General features: G+C 32.4%; 3 protein-coding genes and 1 long non-coding RNA gene across 7 annotated transcripts in view; 3 read left to right on the forward strand and 1 right to left on the reverse strand.

Moving 5' to 3' along the window:
• On the forward strand, positions 1–1,095 carry LOC129909307 (uncharacterized protein K02A2.6-like). The gene has a single exon (XM_055986396.1). It carries the CDS (start codon positions 1–3, stop codon positions 1,093–1,095), a length of 1,095 nt encoding a protein of 364 aa, XP_055842371.1.
• Positions 1–9,264, reverse strand: part of LOC129907741 (uncharacterized) — a 48,553-nt gene extending 39,289 nt beyond the window's left edge. For 3 of the 4 annotated variants that reach the window (XM_055984084.1, XM_055984085.1, XM_055984083.1), the window contains exon 1: positions 8,648–9,264. The gene's annotated coding sequence lies outside the window, so the exon portion shown is untranslated. The remainder of the gene's footprint in view (positions 1–8,647) is intronic. The other variant, XM_055984086.1, reaches the window with a different exon arrangement.
• Positions 9,265–15,227: 5,963 nt separating this feature from the next.
• LOC129907155 (uncharacterized) lies at positions 15,228–15,942 on the forward strand. Its single transcript, XR_008770981.1, has 3 exons — positions 15,228–15,498; positions 15,554–15,849; positions 15,910–15,942. It is a non-coding gene; the product is annotated as an uncharacterized LOC129907155 (long non-coding RNA).
• Positions 15,943–17,794: 1,852 nt separating this feature from the next.
• Positions 17,795–25,862, forward strand: part of LOC129907148 (protein lin-54 homolog) — a 37,910-nt gene continuing 29,842 nt past the window's right edge. Inside the window, exon 1 of the mRNA XM_055983217.1 lies at positions 17,795–18,264. Coding sequence (XP_055839192.1) covers positions 18,255–18,264 — 10 coding nt within the window. The 5' untranslated portion in view covers positions 17,795–18,254. The remainder of the gene's footprint in view (positions 18,265–25,862) is intronic.

The raw sequence follows: 25,862 nt of genomic DNA on the forward strand, positions 1-25,862 counted from the left end.
ATGCATCCAGCAAGAGCCTTGACTCCATCTGAAAAGAAGTACAGTCAAATCGAAAAAAAAGCTCTAGGTCTCATTTTTGCAGTGACCAAGTTCCATAGAATGATTTATGGACGCAGATTTAGTTTGCATACCGATTATAAACCTCTTTTGGCAATTTTTGGAAGTAAGAAAGGTATACCCGTTTATACCGCAAATAGACTACAGAGATGGGCTCCAACACTGATGATGTACGATTTTAAAATTCTTTACGTATTAACAAAAGAATTTGGGTGTGTAGATGTCCTATCCCGTCTAATCGAGTCCCAATTAAAACCCGATGAAGAATATGTAGTCGCAGGTACAGTTTTTGAAAACGAAATATCACAAAATTTTAATGAACAATTACAAAACTTGCCATTAACATACAAAATGATTCAGAAAGCAACCTCTAAAAATAAAATTCTCCAGACAGTCATCAACTTCATGAGATCTAAATGGCCAGACAAGAAATCAATTTCAGCACAGGTTAAACCATTTTTCGACCGAAGAGATGCACTTTCAGTAGTAGACGATTGTCTACTTTTCAATGACAGAATTATAATCCCATCATGTTTCCATAAACGTGTTTTGAAACAGCTTCATCGTGGCCATCCAAGGATCGAAAGGATGAAATCAATCGCCAGAAGTTACATGTATTCGCCCAACATTGATGATGACATTACAGGATATGTCCGACAATGTCAAAGTTGTGCAACTCCTACAAAATCGCCGATCAAGACAACTTTATCATCATGGCCAAGACCCTTAGCACCAATGGAACGCATACACATAGACATAGCAGGTCCATGCGATGACAAATACTATTTTATCATAGTAGATGCATTCTCTAAATGGCCTGAAATTTTCCAAGTTCGAAGCATTTCATCACCAACAATCATACAAAAGCTCAGTAAAATGTTTTCAAAATTTGGAGATTGTCAACAAATTGTGTCTGACAATGGAACAACAGTTTACGAGCTCAGAATTTCAAAAGTTTCTTCAATCAAGAAGTATTCAGCATACGCGTACAGCTCCATACCATCCACAATCAAATGGACAAGCAGAGCGTTTTGTTGATACTTTAAACAGAGCCTTGAAAAAGCTTCATCACGAAGGGACGAGTGAAGAGAACCTGGAAACATTTCTTCAAACATATAGATCAACTCCAAACAAAGTTATAAACAACAAATCACCGGCACAACTGTTTCTTGAAGAAGAAGATAAAAACTGCTTTAGATCTCATGACGCATAAACATCAAGATCAATACTTCAATTCCAAACATGGCTGTAAGAAACGAGAGTATAGTCCAGGTGATCTTGTATATGCTAAGTTCTACAAAAGAAATAAGAACCATTGGATTCCTGGGACCATCATTGAAAGAATAGGTAATGTCAATTTTAATGTATTAACACAATTTCCAAATCGTTCCAGACTTATCCGTTCACACGCAAACCAGCTAAAAACTCGCTATGCTCCTGATTCTTCTGATAACACCAATTCTATTAAAAAAAAAGTTTTCAAACAACTTAAATGACATTCTTTATGAATTAAATATGATACCATCTGTGACAAATGACGTAAATCCACCTTCCGTTGAAGAACTAGAATCTTTACCAATACTTATTGAGCCTGCTGAAATAATAGAAGAATCTTTACAACAAAAAAATCTACCAACTACAAGTTCCAGTCCGATTGCTGTATCTAGAGTTCCAGAAAACGAAGTTAGACGAAGTGAAAGAGTCGTTCGTTGTCCAGCCTGGTTTAAAGATTTTAACATATTTTAAATAAAAGGGGGGGGGGGGGTGTTAGCATTATAGAAAAACACTTGTTAATATTATACTGAAACTATTTATATTGAAATCAATCAAGTAGCTTTTGCTATAATGTAATAGAATAATATGAAAATGAAAATTAAATTAAATTGGGCAGGTTCAGGAAATATTAGGGGCTAGATATTTAGGCAACGTCATTTTCTGAACGGAAATTTGAGTAAATTGCCTAAATTATTAGGATATGATGCTTTTGTCAAATTTCGAAATTTACTTAAGTATTTTACCGATCGCATGGGGAAGACACCAAATTTAAGTTAACTTTAATGAATAAATAATATTAATTATTACCGATAATGCACTTTTTACTCGTTTTTCACACAAATAAATTCAATTTTGCTAAATTATTTCTTTAATTAAAAACAATCTGCTGTCATGTTGACAAGAAAAACTTTCCTTAATTTTTAGGGAAAATTTTCTTGCCTAACTTTCCAGTTAGCTTTCCAATAAAATTACCTAAATTGGAAAGATTTTTTTTGACAGCTGACCAATCAGAGACCGAGAAATTACCTAAATATTTAGTGCCTAACGTTTCTGAACCTACCCATTGGTAGCTTGTTAAATAAAGACTTGTTTTCTTGAAAGTATTTAACATTTATGCAAGCAAATAACAATCATTCGTTTTTAATTTCTGAAGTGTAAAGGAAGAAGAGATATCAGAAAGGTAGAATTTTAGAAACTAACAGGTCGCTTCCAAACAAAAGTCCTAAAAACTGTGCAAAAAGACTGGAAAAACCCATTCCCACACTGCAAAGAAATGTTTACAAAACAGCTGATTTTTACTTAAAATTTCGAACAAATGACTAATCAAAAATTCATGTTTTTTTTAATGTACAACTGTTTAAACCTCTGTAGTTTAAGATTCAGCTTGATGAAATAAATGGCATTTACTGTTTTTGATAACCTATTGGTCAATAGGTTTGAAATAAAGTTAGGTATCGCAGTTGCGTTGCATAACACAAGATAAACCTAATCTTATAACTGCAAGTCGCTAAAAATCTCAGAATCAATCCCCGCGTTCAACGCAGGCCACTTGAACTTAAGATCTGAATTTTCAGAGGCTCTGATTGGTCAGATGTCATAACATTTTGACATTTAGTTACGATTTTCAGGTGGAAATTTGTATATGAAAATTCAGATGGGTGTGTTTGTGTTGGTGAAGTTGGTAAACACACCAAATGTGCTACACACCACATTTGAACTTTGTGATTTTAATAGATTTTAATACAAGTAATAAATGGATTTGTATATATTTCTTTTGTGTTTGGAAATTTGTTCGGGTGTTATTGTTATTTTTTGATATTACAATGCATATGTAATTAATATATTTTTGTGTTCTTCCTCCGCATGTTTATGTGCAGAAATGGAATAATGAAAATAAATGAAGAAATAAAAAACTGAATGATGTTTGTGTTGCGTTCAATAAGACATTTCAATTTGTATACCTTAACCGTAAAAGACAAGGCTCAGACCGGTCGTTCCCGATGTGTGAGGACACAAATGCCATTCGAGGAGTGGCGGTTCGAACTCGACGAAATCAATTAAATTACCCGAAAATCATGTCGCGGGAGATGGATTTTTCAAGAACTATGTCGTGACTAATTAAAAATGACCAAGGAATAGGTGCTTTTCTCTGAATGACTGGCCAGAAACTGAACAATGCCTTGAAAAACATTGCAAGATGCAACCAAGTTGCAAGGCGTTAAAACAAAAGCCCAAATCTTCCAAGAAGATGTTTTAGAGATACTATATTCAACTCTATTTAACAAAAAGCATTGGGTATTCCAGCAGGACTCATCTCCAGCTCGTGTGAGTGTGAGTCAAACACAGCATTCTCGTAGGGCTCCTAAAAATTGATTATTTATTGCAAAAAAGACACCCTATTACCCGAAATATTTTGATGGACATATTTTATTATTTTTTTCTTTGGTTTATGAAACTTCCATACAAAATTTTATCAGCCTACCACTTTTTTCAAAGAACAATTGTTAATACAGTGGGCGTCCAGTATAACGAATACCCGATATAGCGAATTTCGATATAACGAACGGTTTTTAAGATTAACATTAACATCTCAAAATAACTTTTTGTCGTTGCGTCGTTATAGTTTGATATGACGTTATTGACATGTTTACTTTACATACATCTCAACTTGAAATGGCACAAAGTCTTTCATTGATTTATTTTCTTTAAATAATTTTGTTAAATATGAGTAAAAAAAAATAGCAGAACCATTTAATTTCATATAAGCTGTAAAAAACGTATTTATAAATAAATTTACCAATCCATTATTGGATTTTTTAAAATGAAAATTCGATCTATATAGCGAACGCGCTCGATATAGTGAATAAAAATCGAACATTATATCACTCGTTATACTGGACGTCCTTTGTATTCTGATTATTGCTCTTTAAATAAAAGACTATTCATAAAGAGTCCAATAACGTTTTACATGAAGCTCGAGGCATTCTGGTACTAATTTTATTCGATAAGGCGTTAAAAAAACCTCGAAATCAGTATCATATCAATAAATATGTTTTGTTACTTATAGGTACTATACAATGATATGCAAAAAACCGAGTGCAATACAGAAATCTCTTGTATCCACCTTTCAAGATGGAATACAAGACGGCCCAATAACTCAAAATAAATCTTATATTGAGTACTACCAACGATGTAAATTTCATGCTTTTATCACAAAGTGTACGATTTTGTTGCTAAGCCGGCCCACTAAACTTATTGCAGAACGAAAAGCAAAATGAAATTTTTCGTTTTCAATTTTTCCCAAAGTATACCTATTATAAAAAAAAAAAAAATCTTAAGTTGGTGATACTAAACGATTGGAGAAACTATTTTCCGTCTTTCTGTGAAATGGGCATAATTTTTTAGCGGTTCAGATAATGTGTTTTACTTTACACCATGTATTATGTAGGTATAGAAATGCAAGAACAAAACTTAAAACTGATATTCTGCAAAATCAAAAACGTTGCAGATGTTATAAATTAGTTTTTACTTTATTTTTTTCATTTTTGACAGTTTAAATTACCAATGCCATTGTAAATAACATATTATATTTGTATATACCTATTATAATATTTATTGTAACTATTAATAGAAAATTTAGTTAAATAAATTGGGTGAATTCCCTCGTTAAACTTAAACTTAGAGGCGTATAAAAGTGAGATGGGTATGGGAGCCCATATTTAGGGGTGTTTCCTCACCTTAATATTTTAAAGCTATTCTATTGAGACCCTAAGCTCTCTGTAAAAAAAAATTAAAACTGTAGGTGTGCGCCCTTAATGGAAAGTCGCCCTCGCAGCTGAAACGATAATTTCCATACAAAAATAGCACAACGAAATCTTGAACGAAGATATTTTTTACTTGCGATATAAGTTCTATATATATTAAGTTATGCATTCGTACAAAAAAAAAGTTGAGATAACATTTTTCCATGATATCACGATGGTAGAGAATGCCAAAAAAGTGTGTCCCGAAAGTCTGTCTGTCTGTCAGTCTGTCTGTATGTCTGTATAAGGAGCTACAGCCTAAACGGATTGACCGATTGACTTCAAACTTGGTGTGTAGCATTTTTTGGAGACTCTCCAGAGGGGTTTTTGGAATTAATTTTAATTTAATAACGGTACTTGTCATATACCGATTTTAGTAAAGTTGAAATTGCTCAAAATCGGCTCCAAAGATTTTGTTTAAAAAATTCAAATTTAAGTTTTAAGACAAGGTCTATCTTCTATTGAAAAATTTTTTTTGAAAATCATTATTAGGGTCAAAATCATGGAGGTGGAAAATTTGATGTCCAGGCATTTTTTTTAATCAAAATACCATTTATTTAAAGCTTCGGTTAGAAAAGTTTCCATTTCTTTTTTATTGCATCTAATATACCCAAGAAAAGCGTTCCCGGATATGTCAACAACTCAAAAACTGAAAATCAAATGGCTTAAAATCACATAAAAGTTAATTATTTTTGAGTATTTTTGTTTTCTTAACACTACATATACACAATACTCTTTATTAATTGTTACATCTCTTACAAAAAAATTAAGTTTTGTTATTTTATACATTGATAAAAGTTGTTCCAAGAAAAATGACGCATAATACCAACATTTATTAATGTATAAATATTTTAATCATCTAACGTACAAAAGGTAGCTGCAAGCAGTTTTTAATTTTATATAGATTTATCATTCCACACCTTTTTTATGGATAAATATATAAAATGTATGTTAGAAACTAGTTTTAATTTCATTAATCCGGGAACGCTTGTTTTGGGGTATAGCTAGATTGAAATTTAAATTTGTTGGTGATATTATGATCAAAAATCGAGGCCACTACAATATAATCTCAAAAATATTTCGTTTTACCTTGTTACATAAAAAATAAAAATAAATTAAGGTCAAAACGTCATTTCCGGGAACGCTTTTAGAATCTGAATAAATAATGTCTTACACTCATAATTTTGCATTTTTTGGGTATTTTTACTCAGTATCCTATCTTAGTATGGCTTTAAGGGGTTATATCTAGTCTAGTTGTAAGTGCAAAAAAAAACCTTCTTTTTTGTGGATTTTTTGTGAAGAGGCATTTAATTATATAAATATAAAGAATACATATCCATATAGCAAATTTAATATAATAAAATAATTCGCTGTGTATTTAAAAAAATATTGGGTTCCGTTATTTTTGTAGTAGATCTCCTAGACGACCTCCAAAAAAAAGTTGTCTGGCGGTGAGCAAGATATCTCTGATCCAAGTTACTTTAAATTTAAAAAAAAAACCAAAAGATTCATTTTCAGGATAGACGAATGCAGGCAATGAACGAAGGAATAGTACAAATTTTGTATTTTGACAAAATGTCGACTTCCCAAAGAAAAAATCGTTGTTTTTCACGAAAATTTACACTTTAAAGTGGCTTAAAAAATCGAATTATTGTCAAAACCCTTTTTCCTTCGTTCATTACCTGACAAAAGTATCGAAAAAAATTGTGTAAAAATTTCAAGCCGATAACTCCAGCCGTTTCGGAGAAATTTTGCTCACCGCCAGACACCTTTTTTTTGGAGGTCGTCTAGGAGATCTACTACAAAAATAACGGAACCCAATATTTTTTTAAATACACAGCGAATTATTTTACTATATTAAATTTGCTATATGGATATGTATTCTTTATGTTTATATAATTAAATGCCTCTTCACAAAAAATCTACAAAAAGGAAGGTTTTTTTGCACTTACAACTAGATATAACCGCTTAATAAACAATTTTATCAAAAAAGTTACAACAAAAACAAAAGAAAAAATTACTTATGGCCTAAGTGTTTCGGAGGTGCATTAAAGCATTTTTTTGTAGAAATTGGTCTCTGCTCCAAGAAATAAATAATATTTGATTTATTTAAGACCTACTATCTTAGTATAATAATATATCATTCACGTTGAGAGTATTTCTAGACCCCTTTTGAAGAGAACGTTTTTCTAGCAATAATTTTTGGGGTTTTGCGGTAAATTGAAAAATATACTTTTTTGTGCTCTGCCCATTCATGAGCCAACAAATTATGGCTAAAGCGAACATTTGAGCATGAAATTTTTATCATAAAACAAAGTTGATTTTTTAAGAATTCGGACACCGATTTTTTCCCACCTCCATGATTTTGACCCATTAACGGTACCATAGAACTTTTTTTTTAATCCGATATTCTCCGAAATGGCTTTTTCGATTTCAGTGAAATTTTTTGTGAAGAAGCACTTATATAATTTTAATACATATAAGCCAAAAATAAAATTTCGAAAAAAATAATTTTTGGATTTTTAAAAAAATTTTGAATTTTTTTTTTTTTTTTTGAAAAACAAAATTTTCGAATACGGAAATTGTATTTTTTAAAATTTTGTTTTAAGATGTTGATTAGTGATTTCTACATTTTATTTTAAAACTTTTTTTTTTCCAAAAAATTATTTATACAAAATCAGTTTTTTTTTTTAAAACGGCTCTAACGATTTTGAAAATATTTTTTTTCTAAAAATACATCTTAATATATCAATCAAAACTACATACTTGTTTTGGAGGGCAATTTGATATCAGATTTTGTTTTACTTAAAAAAAAAATAATTTTATGGTTTTTTTATATAAAAAAGTCTTAAAAATTTAAGGAACTTGAACTGTAAAACAAGTTTTTGCCACCCAGTCGTGCACTTTTTTTTTTTTATTTTGTTTTTTCCTAAACTTTTTAATTTATATTTTTACTATTTTGACTTTGACATAATGATCGATGGTGTTTTTTCGTAAACATATTCGCTGTTGACTTAAAAATTTTTCGTTTCGCTTCAGCTACATACTAGGCTTACTTATTAATTAATTTAGAAAATGTAGTGTATTTTAATCATTCAACTAGAAAAAGCTTTCCTAGCAAAAACCACTTCATCTGTAAGATTTTCCAAAAAAAAAACTGGCAATTATGTTCTACAGTCTATCGCTTCGGGTTTGTAATTGTTCATTATTGTCGGAAAACGAGATATAATAAATAGTTTGTTCTCTCTACATGGCCATTGACAGGCAACAACAAAATCTCTTATCTTAAAAAAGAAAAATAAAGTTTTATAATTGTTCATCGTTGAACCTCATGACTAACAAATGGAACTGTTCTTTAAAATAAAAAATAGAATTATAAGGAAACTATTTCTTAAGAACAAGGGAGGGAGGTCATTTATTTTTATTATTTAATAAACACCCCTACTAAGACCCACTCAAATAGAAAATAGATGTATTTAAAAGTTTAAATATAATTTTATAGCAAATCTTACATTTTCTTGGTTCTATATTTATGTACATAGATCTTTTTCTTTGCTGCAGAATTAATATGCTTGATGAAAAAACTCACGATGTAGTCGGACAAAAAAAAATTAATTTCTAAAATTTTGCTTTTACATAGCTTTAATTCACTTTACATATTGTTGCTAAGATTCTTCCTGATACGATATTGCATATAAAAATTGTCTTCTATATATGTGAATTCTCTCGTTCTTTTCTTATAGAAATGGCTGCGCGATGTGTAGATGAAATTAAAAAAAAAGAAGCTTCTGTAGAACTGCAAGTGTTTTTTTTTTAGCTCCGCGACGAGAAAACAACCAATTTCGTGAATGCGGTCAACATCTATTACAAAAGTAATTAGAATGTTTTACCAGGAAACTTTTGTTAATTCATATATTCTGCAACATTTCCGATTTTTTCAATTATTATGGAAAGAAAAATTTAGTCGAACTAAAAAAATGGCGGTTTCACTAACGAACTTAAACAGAAAATCTCTGTGGTTCTGTAATTATTGTGTGGATGGGATGAATAAAGAAATTTCCGACTTCTCGCCACTTCGACAGAACAAACCACAAAAAGTATGAAATAGAAATTTGATGGCTACTGCTTCTGGTTGGTGTCGGTGCGAGACAATATATCAAAAAAAAAAGAGACAAACAGAAGATCTTGTAATAAAAAAAAAATCCCTTGAGCTGTCATCTTAACTCACCAACTCTAAAATTATACATTGTTGAAATGGAAAACAAACAGACCACCGAAAAATAGGTATGTTTGAGTACTTTGAGGTATGGGATGAATAAAGAACTTTCCTGACGACCCGCCACCATTAGGTGTGTTTTTTATTACCACCGGTCTTAACTATACAAAAATAACGCCTCGGGGCTTAACCTGAAATCTTGGCAGCACTGTATATTGAATGTTCCGAAAACAGCAGACACAACAAAAAATTAGAGTTGTCATATTTTTCGCTTTCGTCATTTTCTTGTATTTTTCATGTATGTTTTACAAAGATATACAAAAATGTATGCTAGCAAAACTATTTTAATACATTTTGTCCTTCCAAACTTGAGTTTTATCGTTTTTAAACTAATTATAAACAATTTATGAAAAAACTAGTTTGGTAGCACAGATTTAAAACTCTTCAAAAAGTTAAGCCCAAAGTGCCTGGCTACACGGTGATTTTTCAATCGCCTAAGCAGTGAGTTTGTAGGCAAGAGGGATGAGGAGATAAGGGGGAAGATGCTCACGAAGGGAACTGAATTTTCTGAGGACAGTACAGTTCCATTGCTAAATTTTTTCTCTTTTTGACGTTTGTTCCTAGAAAATGTTAAAGTGGAACGTGATTGGGCACAACAGTGTGTAGCCACCCCATGTGATTTTTCAATCGATTGAAAAATCACTGTGTAGCCAGGCACAAAGAAATCTCCGGGCTAAACAACTAAGCCCAAGGGGCTAAGGTGTTGTTGTATTTAACATGTAAAATGCTTAGACCAGACTGCGTTTTTTTTTGTCCGGTTAAGACCGGTTGTAATAAAAAACACACCTATTGTATATATATTTCTATGTGCCTGGCTACACAGTGATTTTTCAATCGATTGAAAAATCACATGCGGTGGCTACACACTGTTGTGCTCAATCACGTTCCACTTTTACATTTTCTTGGAACAAACGTCAAAAAGAGGAAAGATTTAGAAATGGAACTATACTACCCTCAGAAAATTCAGTGCGCTTCGTGAGCATCTTCCCCCTTCACTCCTCATCCCTCTTGCCTACAAACTCACTGCTTAGGCGATTGAAAAATCACCGTGTAGCCAGGCACTATACCCAATTAACAATTTTACTTGCATAAGGTCCATTTTCTTCGATTCAGCAAGCTATAGTTTGTATAAGTTTAGTTTTAGGCTTACTTACGCAAATCATCCATTTTGGAAAAAAAGGAGTTCACCTTAAGGCTATATGGAAGTGTTTAGAAGAAGCCTTGTAAATATAAGTTAAAGAAGACCTTTATAAGACCTGTTTGAACCGTTCTAAAGAAGCCTTCTATTTTCAAGTGACAGAAGGCTTTCATAACCCTTCAAGCAAACAGGTCAGGCCTTGGTCCGAATCCGCTCCGCCTGAGGCGGAGCTGAGTCCGACTTCGGATCAGAAACTGGTCCGAAGGCGGCTCAAATTAGTATGGAAATTATAATCACCGCGAAGTCGATTGCATATGTATTGGTGTGGTGAAAATCTCCATTACGAGAAAACGGAGCCGAAGGCGGACCTGAGCCGGAGCAGCGAAAACCTACCAGAAAGAGGAATAAGAAAGGGATGACATTTCGCACTTGCGACCAAAAAAAGAACAAGATTTATTTTTTTTTTCACTGAAACTGTTTTATTTTTTATTTTATTTTCGCAAACGAAATTTTCACAATAAATACAATATAGAATACAATACATTTTTTTTCATTTGATGCTGCTGCTGTTGTTGGTGTTTTTTTAGATACCCAATCGCATGTTTCACCTTCTAGATTTTTCTTCATCATTAGAGATTACATCTACAACACAAGAAGAAACAACATTTTAACCCAAACACTTTGAGCGATATATAAAACATACCTTTTTTGTTTTCCATATTGTTTATAATTTAATAAAATTGTTTATAATTAATAAACTGACGTTATACAAACAACGACACGAGACACGACGCGACCAAACACTTCAACAAAAAATAACAAAATGACGCTTTGGCTCTTGTTGGCCTTGTCTTTCTTTTCCTTTTCTCATTTTTCACCACGATTCTCGTTCGACTTTGTGTTCATACACAAAAAGTTGCAAGTGTGTGAGTGCAAGCCCGATTTTCGCGGTCTGAGGTCGGAGTTTCTTTGTTGAACTCAGTTTTCTTGCTTGAAGGGAAGAACTGTTCCAAGAGGTTCTTGTAAGTATGCAATGTTTTCATCTCTCAAGTATGCAATGTTTTTCACTAATAAGAATGCAAAGCTTTTATCCTGCAGATATGCAATGTTTGTAACACTTTAGAAAAAAACATTGCATTTTTATGTGAGGTTTCAATTAGCTCCCTTTTTGCCACTCATCTTTAATATTCGAGTATGGTCTACTGGTAAGGTTCTGGCCTGGTATGCAGAGGTACGTGGGATCGATTCCTGGCGGGGTCATTTGTGAAATAAAAAAAAATGTGTTCTTTTTCAATTAAAATAAAGTTCATCGCATTTCAGAACGACAGGAAAAGCATTGACATATGGCCAAAAAAGAAGAAAATACAAAATAGAAAAAAATTAAAAGAAAAAAAAAATTCAATAAAATCTTTTATTTTTATTCATAAATTCAACATCTTATAACAACCTCCATAAGGCCTTATTATAACATCCAATGCAAATGATAGTTTCCTTAGCGAAGCTATAGCTTCCCTAAAATGTTTCATTGTTTTGTAAAAAGGCCTGCATAAGGTCGTTTTACGCTGTTCGTCACAAGCTATTAGCTTGTGGATTGCCTGTGGAGGAAGGTCTTGGGGAAATTCGGTAATGTGCGCCAAAATGATTTGCACAAGACTTGTCCTTCTTCTTAAACAAGTCAAAAAATAGCTTGCATTGACCCTTATGAAAGCTAAATTGTTACTTGGGGTGTGCACCGTTTCTTCATCACCTGATGTTGCAGTTCATGTACGTGTTTTATACTATGTTTCCACCTACCCTAAATCCGAGATTTAGCTAAGTAGATTTAGAATAAATCTCGAGATTTATTTTAAATCTACTACGCTAAATCTCAGATTTGGGTTCAGCTACCCTAAATCTAAGATTTTCCTCTACTTTCAATCCGAGATTTAGAATAAAACTAGAGATTTATTTAAATCTACTTAGCTAAATCTCAGACTTTTATCTGAAAAGTGCATTGCGTATATACCGAAATATTAACATTTCAATGCAACCATGTCAAACAAATTTTTGATTATTTTTTTCTATGAGAGCTATTTTTTTGTTAATAATTTTAGATATTTCTGCATTAAATACCTATTTTTTTTTTTTTTTTTTTTTTTTTTTTTTTTGACGAGAGGAAATCTTCAAAAGACACTTGGCAGTATTCGACACCAAGTAGTGTGGGACTCTTAACCACTAAAACCACCTCTTTATCAGGACCAATCTTGAGAGATCGACATCAGATTTTTCTTTCTTAAACTTTTAATACTTTCCCATGTTTTTTTAGACCATAAGCTCATGAGGCTTGGTTCTTCTTAATCTTCGAACATGGTTTCTTGTATTCAAGACGGACACCATTTCAGAATTGGTATGACTTTGCAGTCTCTGATTATGCGATACAACGTATTTTTTAACAACTTCTGTAACCGTTTCTATTTGTAAGTCACGATGTAGATCGCTATTTCTTATGTACCAAGGTGCATTAACTATTCCACGAAGGACTTTGTTTTGGAATTTTTGGATGATTTCGATATTTGTTTTCTTTGAACAGCCCCATAATTGGATACCATAGGTCCAAACAGGCTTTAGTACTTGATTATACAGCATTATTTTGTTTTGGGTTGATAAATCAGAGTTGTTACCAAGTAACCAGTACATTTTTCTATATTTCAAGTTTAGTTCTTCTCTTTTCTTTTTGATGTGCTCTTTCCACTTTAGCTTTGCATCCAAAGTCATTCCAAGGTATTTGGCCGTATTGGCGTAAGGTACAGCTTGATAATTAATGAATATTGGAATATTGTTTATCTTTTTATTTGTAAAGTTTATATGTGAAGATTTTGTTTCATTGAGCTTGATACGCCATTTTTCGGTCCAATCTCTGACTGTGTCGACGGCATATTGCAGCTTTACTGCTTCCCTAGAGACACATTTGTCGGGTACCAAAATTGCGGTATCATCTGCAAAAGTAGCCATTATGGTGTGATTCCCAACTGGGATATCCCTTGTGTATAGTAAATACAGGGTAGGACCTAGGACACTTCCTTGTGGTACACCGGCTTCTATTTTCTTCAATTCCGAATATTCTTGATCGTACCTTACTCTAAACAATCGGTCTGAGATGTACGATTTTAATATTTCATAGTACTGTCTGGGAAGATCCCTTTGCAGTTTGTACTCAAGTCCCTCATGCCAAACCTTGTCAAAGGCTTGAGCAACATCTAAGAAAATAGCTGAACATACTTGTTTTTCTTCTAATGCTTTTTCTATTACATCCGTTATTCTATGAACTTGGTCTATCGTGGAATGTTTATTTCTAAAGCCAAACTGATGATTTGGGATTAACCTTCTTTCTTCTATAATTTTGCTAAGTCTCTTCAGAAGCAGTTTTTCAAAAAAAATACCTATAACACAACAAATAAAGTACCTTGGCACTACTGTTTTTATCGAGAGAAAGTAAAATCGGGATAATTAGGTGTGTTTTTTATTACCACCGGTCTTAAGGCTTGGCCACACCGGAGGGTATATGCGGTAGCGGTACGGGTAAAGGCTTGGCCACACCGGAGGGTACGCGGTAGAGGTACAGGTAACGGTACGGGTATTTGTATGGAAAAAATTCCAAACTGACACATCAACGTTCGGGTGTGGAATTTTTTTAATACAAATATCGTTGCCGCTACCCGTACCGCTACCGCGTACCCTCCGGTGTGGCCAAGCCTTAATTGTATGAAAAAAATTCAAAACTGACACATCAACGTTCAGATGTGGAAATTTTTTCATACAATTACCCGTACCGCTACCGCATGTAGCCTCCGGTGTGGCCAAGCCTTTAAGGCTACTGCAGTAGATAAATATTTCCAAAGGAACGCAGCTAATATCCCACTTGATCCATATAGATCATCAATTCTCACGTATTACATAACATTACATGAGATCTTGCAAGATCTCATGTATTTGTTGTAAAGGCTTGGCCACACCGGAGGGTACATGCGGTAGCGGTACGGGTAATTGTTTGAAAAAATTTCCACATCTGAACGTTGATGTGTCAGTTTTGATTTTTTTTCATACAACTACCCGTACCGCTACCGCATGTACCCTCCGGTGTGGCCAAGCCTTAAGGCTTGGCCACACCGGAGGGTACGCGGTAGAGGTACAGGTAACGGTACGGGTATTTGTATGGAAAAAATTCCAAACTGACACATCAACGTTCGGGTGTGGAGTTTTTTTAATACAAATATCGTTGCCGCTACCCGTACCGCTACCGCGTACCCTCCGGTGTGGCCAAGCCTTAATACGTGTTAATTAATGATCTATGTGGATCAAGTGGCAATAAAAAATGGCTAATATCCCAACTAACAATTTCGATGTTATAACGATGGTGAGAAGCTTTTTGTCATCACTAATTTCACACCTAAAAGACTCATATAACCCTGTTTATCATCAAAAAGGCCCCCTTTTTTTACTCCTATTAAACCTATAAGAAGTACCATGAAATACTCCTGTAAAGTTTTTCATCAACAAACGAAAGTGGTGGAGGAGAAATAAAAAGTGAGGTTGGATATAAAAGGAGGAGAAGCAAAAAGAAATTAAATTGTGTTGCATTTATATTGATTTTTATTCTAGTATTAACTTATTTTTATAAACCAAGTTTATCTCATTAACAAAATGAGAGAAAAAAACAAACAAACAAAAATCGTAGAATTGTTCCTGTTTTGTCGATTGTCATGTTCCTCTAGCTGTGTTAGTTTTATACCATAACAGTGCTTAACTAGGATGCCCAAGATGACGAAGACAGATCGCTGCCACACATCGACCATGGTTTCCATTCCAAACTACCACCAGGAAGTCTACCACATGGTTTGCCCACTGTGAAGGAAGTTGCATCAGCCATAACACCACTTGAACACAAAAAAGAATATGAAGAGAAAAATAGAGTAAGTGAATTTTTTCTCTCCTGTCTTTACATCAATTTAACATTTGTGCTTTCAGTTAAGGAACTATCGGAAGAACAAAAACAGATGATCGTCTTGTCGGAGGACTTTCAGAGGTTTGTTCTACGCGCTAGACGTGTCATCGAAAGGGCTATATCTGAGAATGTCGACATCTACACAGACTACATTGAAGGTGGTGATAATGAAGAGTCAAAGGATGAGAGGACACGTGCCAGGTTGTCATTAAATCGAGATTTCTACGAAGACCGATGGTCTAAGAATCGATGCATGACTTAAATGGATTAGTCAACACATTTTCCTGAACTGGTTGTTGCTTTATATCACAATAATGAGGTTTGCATTTGTATTTTTTTCTACCATTTTATCTAAAACCCACTAAATAAATTTTTATAGGAGAGTCCCAATGAACCAGATGGTGTTGTAATGTTGTTTTTGAAAAATCTATACAGATAAAGTTTTTGTTGTATTTAACACGTAAATTGTTTCGATTTCAAAAATCTCGATGTCGTTTTTTTGCACAAAATCTATATAGATAAACAAAAAAACACACCTAATGTTGCAAAAAAAAAATTGTAGTTAAAGAATGAATGAGAGCATCACATTGGACTAAAATGTAGAAAAAGTCAAAACGTCTCACTGTTTGCAAGGGGCACAGTACACATAAAAAGGTAATATATTCCGAACTGACATTGGTCGCCAGATTGTCAAAATATGACACTTTGGCGACCAATGTCAGCTACCGAATTCTTAATTGTTTAAAATACCGACGAAAAACGCACAAAAACCCGATAAACCACGCACACCACTAATTTTTAAACAATTATTTACCATTTTCCGCGATGAAACACGAAGAAAATTTGTTATTTTTCAATTTATAATATTTTTAAATGACATTTTATAAATTAAAACAAAAACAAATTTCCTGTTTACTGCGATTGAAATATAAAAATTAAAGGCCGACCTGACAGATTGGTGCCCATTTTTGACAAACAAATTTTGACAAAGTTCGGAATATATTACCTTATTATGTGTACTGTGGCAAGGGGTGCGATCAGTGAGACATTCTTAGGTGAAAAAAAAAATTACGAAAACGTCAAATAATTAGGTAATTGACAAGTATGTAATTAATTAATTTATGTTACTGTAACCCATTTTTTCAAAAAAAAAAAAAATAACAAAAAGCCAAAAAAACGAAAGAAAAAACACTACGAAATCATATTGAAGTCATGCTAAAATAATAGATTTTTTTTTTAAATCTATATGTCTCACTGTTTGCTTTTTAAAAAATCTATGTCTCACTGTTTGCTTTTACATAATAGGTGTGTTTTTTACTACCACCGGTCTTAACTGGACAAAAAAAACGCCTCGGGGCTTAACCTGAAATCTTGGCAGCACTGTATATTGAATGTTCAGAAAACAGCAGACACAACAAAAATCTAGAATTGTCATATTTTTCGCTTTCGTCATTTTCTTGTATTTTTCATGTATGTTTTACAAAGAGATACAAAAATATATGCTAGCAAAACTATTTTAATACATTTTGTCCTTTCAAACCTGAGTTTTCACGTTTTTAAACAAATTCTAAACAATTTATGAAAAAATTAGTTTGGTAGCACAGATTTAAAACTCTTCAAAAAGTTAAGCCCAGAAAAATCTCCGGGCTAAAGAACTAAGCCCAAGGGGCTAAGGTGTTGTTGTATTTAACATGTAAATTGCTTAGCCCAGACTGCGTTTTTTTTGTCCAGTTAAGACCGGTTGTAATAAAAAAACACACCTAATATCACTTCTTTAAAGCTTTATAGGAGCTATATTAACACCTGTAAAGCTTTATAGGAGCAAATTTGTTAGTCGGGTGCTTACCGACATATGTAATTGTTGACACTTACATAGCCAAATGTCATTCTTTCACTTCCGCACCGGCGGCTTCGGTAATACGAAATCTTGTGATAGTGACTCTCACTCCCGCCGCAGTGTATCTGCGTCTTCGGTAATAGGCATGAATAGAAAAATAAATATCAGTGTCCCCAAAGTGGACAGTTCGACGTTTGAGCACTTCTTGCTTAAACGCCCTATTGGCTGTCAAAAGTAAAAATAAAAAATTTTTACAAATCTTTTTGCAGTTACTTACTTTGTCTGCTAGGTGCCGTTGCACTCCTTAGAAAACTGATAATGTAATCCGTACCTAAATATCGCATGACATATAATTTGGCGTCTACATGGCTGCCACCCTAACCGCACTTAAAACAAAAAATGAAGTTTATATATGTCTATTTGATGGATCAGTCAAAATGGGAATTGAAAATTCTCCTTCAGTCAAATTTCAAAAAGTGATTTAAAAGTAATTCAAAATTTATTTGTGTTTAAAAACTTTATTCGTGAAATCGTACATCATCTTTTATAGTGAAACTAATTGAATAAACTTTACCTGTGGGTAACAAGAATTCTTCTATATAGCCGCGTATCAGTTTATATTCCAAGAAGTAAAAAATCTAAAAAGAAAATTAACCCACAGCAAGTTCAAAATAGGCTACTAATAAAATTAAGTCTACAGTGATTAAACATTTTTATAAGAATTGTAATTTTATTGAAGTTCGGTTCTGTACGCCTTTGATCCACATTTGCAATTTGTTGAGCGCACGTTATGGTCAGGCTCACCTGAACACTATATCCACTATATTTTACATTAGCATTTCGAAAACGAGTTAAAAAGCGGGAAGAAGTATTCATCTTTTTAAAAGATGGACAGAGGTAGGTCAATAATTTTGTGCTTTTTAATTTGTTACTGCATTTAAGTGGTCAATAAACTAAGGGGAAATAAACATCATGTTTTTTAATTAAAAATTAAATTAATCATAATAGTAGATAATAAAAAAAAATTGTGGCAATAGATTGAATATTTAATAGCAATAGGGTCTGCATTTTTGTTTGTCAATAATCTTTTGTTTTGTATTTTAAATTAATAATTACTTTACATAATTTGTTAAATTGAAACAGCATTAAAAAAGTGCATCTATTGTTCTAAATGCATACTCATACTCACTCCTATTGTTTCTTTTAAGTTATACCTATTTTTATTCCCGAACAGTGTAAAAACAATGCAAAACAGAAAAAAAGGATGTTCCGAATTGGCAACCCAATAGAAAGTGTCAACATATACTCCAAAGTTAGTTCTGAATGAGAATGACAAATAACTATTAAAAAAAAACTATATTTAATTTAGTTCGGCAGAATTGGTTCACTAGTGCGTACACTGGGTCGATAGCGTTATGTGTCTTGGAAGTTGAGCTAGACTTTGTGTGTAAAGTTTTGGTTTTCAATATGCCTACTAATTATTCGCAGAGTATTTAGTTTAAAAAAAAAAAAAACAATAGACCAATTGAATCGTAAGTTTTAAGAATGGAATAAGTTCACTTTTTTTCCGAAATTGACTTTTGAAAAAAAAAAAAATTTTGGGTGTCGAAGTTATAGGGGTTGAAAAATTTTATAAGTTTGAAGAACAGAATAAATCCAGTTTTATTAGTTCGTTGAACTTTTTAACAAATACAATTTACAAATTTTTAACAAACTTTTCTGTTACGTGTTTTAACGTTCTTGTAAATTTACAACATTTTCAAATCTATATTTTACAACATTTTTAAATCTATATTTGTGAAATTTAATATTAATTTTAGTTAGTTTTTAACTTTAATTAGGTTTTAACTATTTTGCAATAATATTTTAAGTTTATTTTAAAAAATTTTAAATCTTGATTCATTTTTTAAATGATTTGTCAAGCTGTTGAAGAGATTGAGTCCTGCATACATCAAAGAGTGCATGGTACTGCTTCTGTTGCATCGGATTGGTCTGATTTTTGATTGTTTCTTAGATTATATGGCTGTACTTCAGAGACCTAATAATGGTTTCTTCTAAGTATGAAGGCATCATTTCGTTTTTCATTTTTTATATAAATATCATCGTATTGAAAGTTATTAGCTGGTCCACATTCATCCATTTTAATGCCTCAAACATTTGTTGTATTGGTGTATATCGGTTGTTTTAGCAGAGTTAAATAAATAAAAGCGTCTTGATTCCAATAGAGCAAACAACAGAATAAATATTTTATTGAAAATTATTTTATTTTAAACAACAAAATCAAAACTTAGTTACTTATAAATTTTGATCGAAAGTATAAACTAAACAAGTATTTCAACACCACCACTCGAACAAAATTTACCTCAAATTTAAACCCATGTTATTGGAACAGAAATTATGTTTTTCGGCAGATACTGGTTTTGTTAAATAATCTGCGACCATTAATGCAGTCCCAATTCCAATGAAAGAGATAATATTCATGTTCTTCTTCTCACAAATAAAATGATGTCGAACATCAATATGTTTAGATCTTGATAGATACTTGCTTGTCGATGCCAGATGAACTACACTTTGGTTGTCGGAATATTATGTTCATGACCGAGTTGTTTTGGTTGAGTTCTGACTCGAGGCCACGAATCCACATTGCTTCTTGAGTTGAGGCGGAAAGTGCCATATATTCAGCTTCTGTTGTGGATAACGCAACAGTTGGTTGATGTTTTGTCGCTCAGGACACGGCACCTCCTTGTAAGATACATACGTATCCTGTGACAGATCTTCTTTCGTCACAATCACTTGCCCAGTCTGAATCCGACTAAATTTTGAACTCAGAATTACCATTTCTTGAAAATTTTAGTTTTGCTGATTTTCTTCCTCTCAGATATCTGAACAATCTCTTCACAGCACCCCAATGTTCTTTGCCAGGACAGTTATTGAATTTGCTTAATTTGTTGACTGCGAAGCAAATATCCGGTCGAGTACACTGTGCTGCAAACAATAAACTTCCGATTGCTTGCTGATAAGAAATCTTCGCCATTTCTTTTTCTTCTTCTGTAGATTTAGGTGACATCTCTTTTGACAATTTTATGTTGATGTCCATAGGAGTTGCTACAGGATTTGACTCATCCATGTTAAATTTAATCAGCATCTCAGATATGTATTTTTCTTGATCTAGGTACACTGCGTCTTTGTCACGTGTAATCTTCATTCCTAAACAATTCTTCGCGTTTCCCAAAAACTTCATCTTGAACTCTTTCATCAGATTTAGTTTCAGGTTTTCATAGAATGCAGTTTCGTTAGTGAAGATTAAGATATCATCAACATAGATTGCTAGAAACGTCATGGTCTTATTGTAAGTAAGTAATTAAGTAAGTAATTAATTCATTTTATTGATTTGTTCCTTAGATACATGTTAACAATTTAAAGAACTTAAAGCTATGGCATTGCCGTCAGCTCGGTTAGCAAATTTATATATAAATGTATCTTTTCTTTATAAAATAATAAATAAATGTAACTATTCAAATTCTGTGATAATTAACATTCTATACTTGTAAATATCTTTCAAGAATAAGGCGAGAGGTTTCCAATCAGGTTCGTTCAACAGCTTTATTGTTTCCTCCATTGATAGGGCTCTTTTTCCAAAGTATGAACATCGCTGCGTTGCAAAAATGGGACATATGCTCATGAAATGAAAAGAGTCTTCTTTGGACTTATGGTCTTATCGTTTCGATGGAAGTATATGCAAGGATCCACTTCTGAACGCTTCAATTCAAGTTTTTGGAGGACTCGATCTAGTTTTGTGTTCCAAACTAAACTTGGTTGCTTCAGTCCATACACAGCTTTATTGAGTTTCATCACTTGACCTTCTCATAACCTTTTAGCAGAGTTAAATAAATAAAAGCGTCTTGATTCCAATAGAGCAAACAACACAATAAATATTTTATTGAAAATTATTTTCGTTCAAACAACAAAATCAAAACTTAGTTACTTATAAATTTTAATCGCAAGTATAATCTTAACAAGTATTTCAACAGGTTGCACTTGAGAATCGATCGAACTGACTTATTTTTGAGAAGCTGCATACGTTGTTTTGTTTGATTTTGGCATCCATATAAGATTGACGAGCAATACAAGAAAAGCGGTAGTAAAGCATTATTGCATTGCCCATAGTTAAAACAGGTCTTATCCCAACGTTTTTAGCAATTTTTGAACAAATATACTTGGCATGATCTTTGAAGTTTAGTTCAGTGTCTATTATAACTCCTAAATACTTAATGGTCTTAATACATTCAATTGGGCAATAGTTTATGTACACTGAGATGGGGTCACAAATTTTTAACTTCATACACTTAGTTTTATTAACATTAAGACTCAGTTTACATGCTCTTAGCCACAGGTTAACATTATCTAAGTCTTCATTTATTTTTGAACACTTGTCTTTTACATCATTACCGGTAATGTTTATTAACGTATCATCAGCAAATAACACAACTTTACAGTGTTTCAGAGTACATTTAACATCGTTTATATATAATAAGAACAAAACTACACCTAATAGAGCGCCTTATGGGACACTTAAATTTAGTAGCTACGCTTATCACAGGAGGTTAATATTGCACAAATGGAATAGATTGATTTATATCACAGACACTTACTATAAAGTATTTATTAAACTTATTCGCTATTTGAAGTTGATCTCTGACTTTTTCTTTTGTGCAAATTCTATACTCAGGTAAGTTTTCTGCACATCATCTTTCAATACAAATGTTTTAAGCATTTTCCAAATCCCTTTTTGATCACCTGCTCTGTTTTAAATCTGGTCGGAAATGTAAATATTTTTGGCGGATTCGATTTTCTCCTTATATAGTTTGCATATATTTTTGTATGTAGCCCAATTGTTCTCATTATTACTAAAATTTGCAGTCCTGTATGCTCTAATTTTTTCTATTTCCAAGTCTTTAATGACATTTTCTCCCATTCCGCAATACGGTTCGGGTCTCATTAACCCATTTATTCCCTTTAAAACTAAAAATTCAAATTTTTAGTAACAAAACTTTATTAAATACGGTCATAGGAATACAAAAAAATATTTTTAATTTAAAAAAAAACGTAACTAATATGTTTATTAAGCTGTACCCAAGCAGGTACAATGGGAGCATACGGGTTCAAATTTGTATATGAAATTTTCTTAGAGCAAACTTTTTGAATGTTTGAGGCTTAAAATCTTAGTGAATTTAAAGAAAAAAAACACATTCTGAAATGTAATGTCCTACGTTTGAACAACATTTCACTAAAATGTAGTCAAATCTTCTTGGAAACTGGCTGCGATTTTGTAATAATTCCAACAGACTACCAGTGTACAAGTTAGCACTGACGTAAAACGAATTGACGAACTGGTGGTGTTGTTCGGTACTCCATACCCTTATTACCCGCTATTGCCTATAATTCTATGTTTCCGTTGAAAATGTCCCCTTTACTCTTTTTGAAATATTTATCCTTTTTCAAGGTGCTTATTTTATTCCAGTAGTAATAAACATTCAGGCCTAGAATCAGGTATATAAGGTTTTCCTCTTTTGGACTGTTTTGAATATTGATGACGAAAATATTTGATCAATTGTAAGTTTTTGTCTGCAAACCTACTACGTTTTTGGCATGAAATGGTCATAAAAGGTCTAATTTTAGCAATTTATTTTTCGAACTTGAAGTGAATTTTTTCCTATCTGGTTCTCATATTTATATTGCCTACTTCAAACTTATTGCGAGTAATTATTGTGAAATCACCCACATTTACAGAACAGCTTGGTTGAGATTATCTGAAGATTGAGGTTGTTATCAATCACAAATCAACATCAGTCTCCTAAACAACACCCCTAATAAGTAGCCCAGAGCTACCTGAGAAGTCACTGGCGAACGCATCATTGTTCAAATTTTCAAACTACATATAAATTGTCCTAGTCTTTAATCTACTGTAATATGCTTCAAGGTCAAAGACGCCATTTTGGATATTTTCTTCGCTCACATTTAGAAGAAACAGGCATAAAATGTGGCACTCTACATTGATTTGAAATTTATTCTAAAACAAAACAAAAAATATCTACAGATTTTCCCATTGTACCCAATCGGGTACACCTTACTTCAAAGTTACTGAAATCGGGCAGTAATAAATTTTTTAAAATTTTTTCTCTTATTCCTGTTTATAAAAACTACTTTTAAAGTTTTTAGGAAAAAACAAAAAAATAATATATAAAAAAAAATATTTGATACCGACGAAAACGCAAATGCTACCTCACGCCGAGTAATATAAAAATTACATTTTACATTTTATTGTCATAAACTGAACTGCAATATATTGTCAACATGCCCAGAGACCAACAAAAATAATATTTGATCAAAACAAATGAGAGATGGGTCAACGGTAAAGCGAAATATTTCCTTAATTTTTTATACCCAAGCGGGTACAGTGGTAGTAAATGGGTTAAAGGGGAATTTGCTCCCGTTTTTGCTAAGGAGTACCCAGTAGAGAGTGACTTTGTTTATTTTGCCAAGTTCGTTAAGTTTTCCTATACACTCCAATACTAGCTTGGAGTTTGTTACCTCATAACTTTGGACTGAGTGAACCAATTTTGATAAATCTTGTATCTTTTGTATTGGAACGGTGGTGCCTGCAGTGTGGTCCAATTTCAATTTCTTTGCTATAGAAACTATGAGAAAAACCATAACACCCAGTTTTGTTCCATGGACGTCGGTTTTGTTTTTTTGATAGAAATGATTATTCAAAGCATAATTTTGCTATATTGATTTTTAAACTTATTGTAGAGAATCAAATTTAATATCGGAAAAATGTTTTTTTTTTTTTAAATTGGAAAAAAAAAAATTCCACAAAAAAAACATGAAAAAAAGTCAAGAAAAATGATTTTTTGAGTTTTTTTTTGCTTTTTTACCGGTATTTTTTTTTCGGGCTGATATAGTCATATGCATTTTTCTAAATAAAAACAGATGATTTTGAAATTTCCTTCAAAAAGCTTGTCTCAAAAAGTTTTTTTTTTATTGAAAATTAACCGAAAAATGACCATTCGAACCTATCTTTATTTTCCCATTTTTTGTTTTACTCAAGCAAAAAATAGACCACAACAGAAAATTTTTGTTTTACTATGAACAGCACTTTTTTGTTTTGATTACTCAAACTCTATCAATAGTTAATCTTTTGCTATCATTAAAACCTTTGTTTTAAATAAATTATATCTTTATTTCATTCAAAATTTGGCTTTTGGGTGAAATTTCAATATGTAAGTCTTAAGAACGGAATAAGTCCAACGTTTTTAAACCGTTATACTTGTCTACCAGAAACCGATAGTAATAAAATTTTTAACTCATTCGACTCAAATCCACATAATCTTTATTTTATGTGAAGGTCAAACATCAGAAAATAGTAAAATATAGAAGCTATTCAGTTTTTTGCGTTTTCTCAACAATTTTGCAAAATGGACTTATTCCGTTCTTAAAACTTACGGTTCAATTGTTGTGTATTAAAAGTTGTGTATTAAAAGTTTTTTTTTTTTTAATTGAGTCTATCTAATAACTTATAACCACCAAATATTTGCCACCCAGAGTTGAATAAAACATTCATAGATGATTTGTTATTTTGACTACTCAGTTGTCAACAACGGATGCAATGATGCATACAAATCAAAAACTCATGTTAATGCCTAACCCACTCACTGTCTTGGTACAATAGTTGGGAAAGATTAAGAATAATTTATTGATATAAAATCAGACTCCAAAGAATAAAGTGCTTCTTATTCCCACTAATTGAATTGTGGGTTTTAATGTCCTGTTGCAGACAAATTACGTTTTTTTTTATTCAAGCCGCGGCCACGAACTTAATTATTAATTATACATAATATATATATGTACATATAATTGTTTTTTTTTTCAGAAACTGTTTCCTTAAAGCCATAAATGTATAGATATAATTTAAGAGGTATAATAATAGTTAAATTTTTATGTCAAGCAATACACTTATTATGTAACAACGAAGACAAAATAATAAGGGTATTCATGTTAGAATTTTCCACTTTGTAGAAAAATATAAATTTCCGCAAATGGTTTACGTGTACTTCCGACAAGAAATATTTGCGTAAAGGTGGAAAACAAACAGCCTTCAAATTGAACTTATAAAATTTGTTCAATTAAAAAAAATAAAGTCAAGCTAATTTGCAAATACGATGCAACCACAGATAATATAGTTACATAGATATCGCACGCAGAGGAAAAAAAATGACCATTTTTCAATTTCATGGGACGCACCACTACTAGACTAAGAGCCCACGACGGCCAGACCTTCGTTATTTTATACCAGCTGAAAGTTTGTCTGTGCATACTCCCCATAGAGGTAAGAACGACCAGGGACTTTTTAGTTCTGGGTTGTGGTTGCTTTGGCAGGTAAACGGTACTAAAGGTGTAAAAAATAGGACCTTACTTTCGTCAAAGTATACCGC

The sequence above is a fragment of the Episyrphus balteatus genome, chromosome 1, assembly GCF_945859705.1.
Source record: "Episyrphus balteatus chromosome 1, idEpiBalt1.1, whole genome shotgun sequence".
NCBI lineage: Eukaryota > Metazoa > Arthropoda > Insecta > Diptera > Syrphidae > Episyrphus > Episyrphus balteatus.

Coding starts and splice junctions, on each gene's coding strand:
- LOC129909307 (XM_055986396.1), top strand. CDS start 1: ATGCATCCAGCAAGAGCCTTGACTCCATCTGAAAAGAAGTACAGTCAA.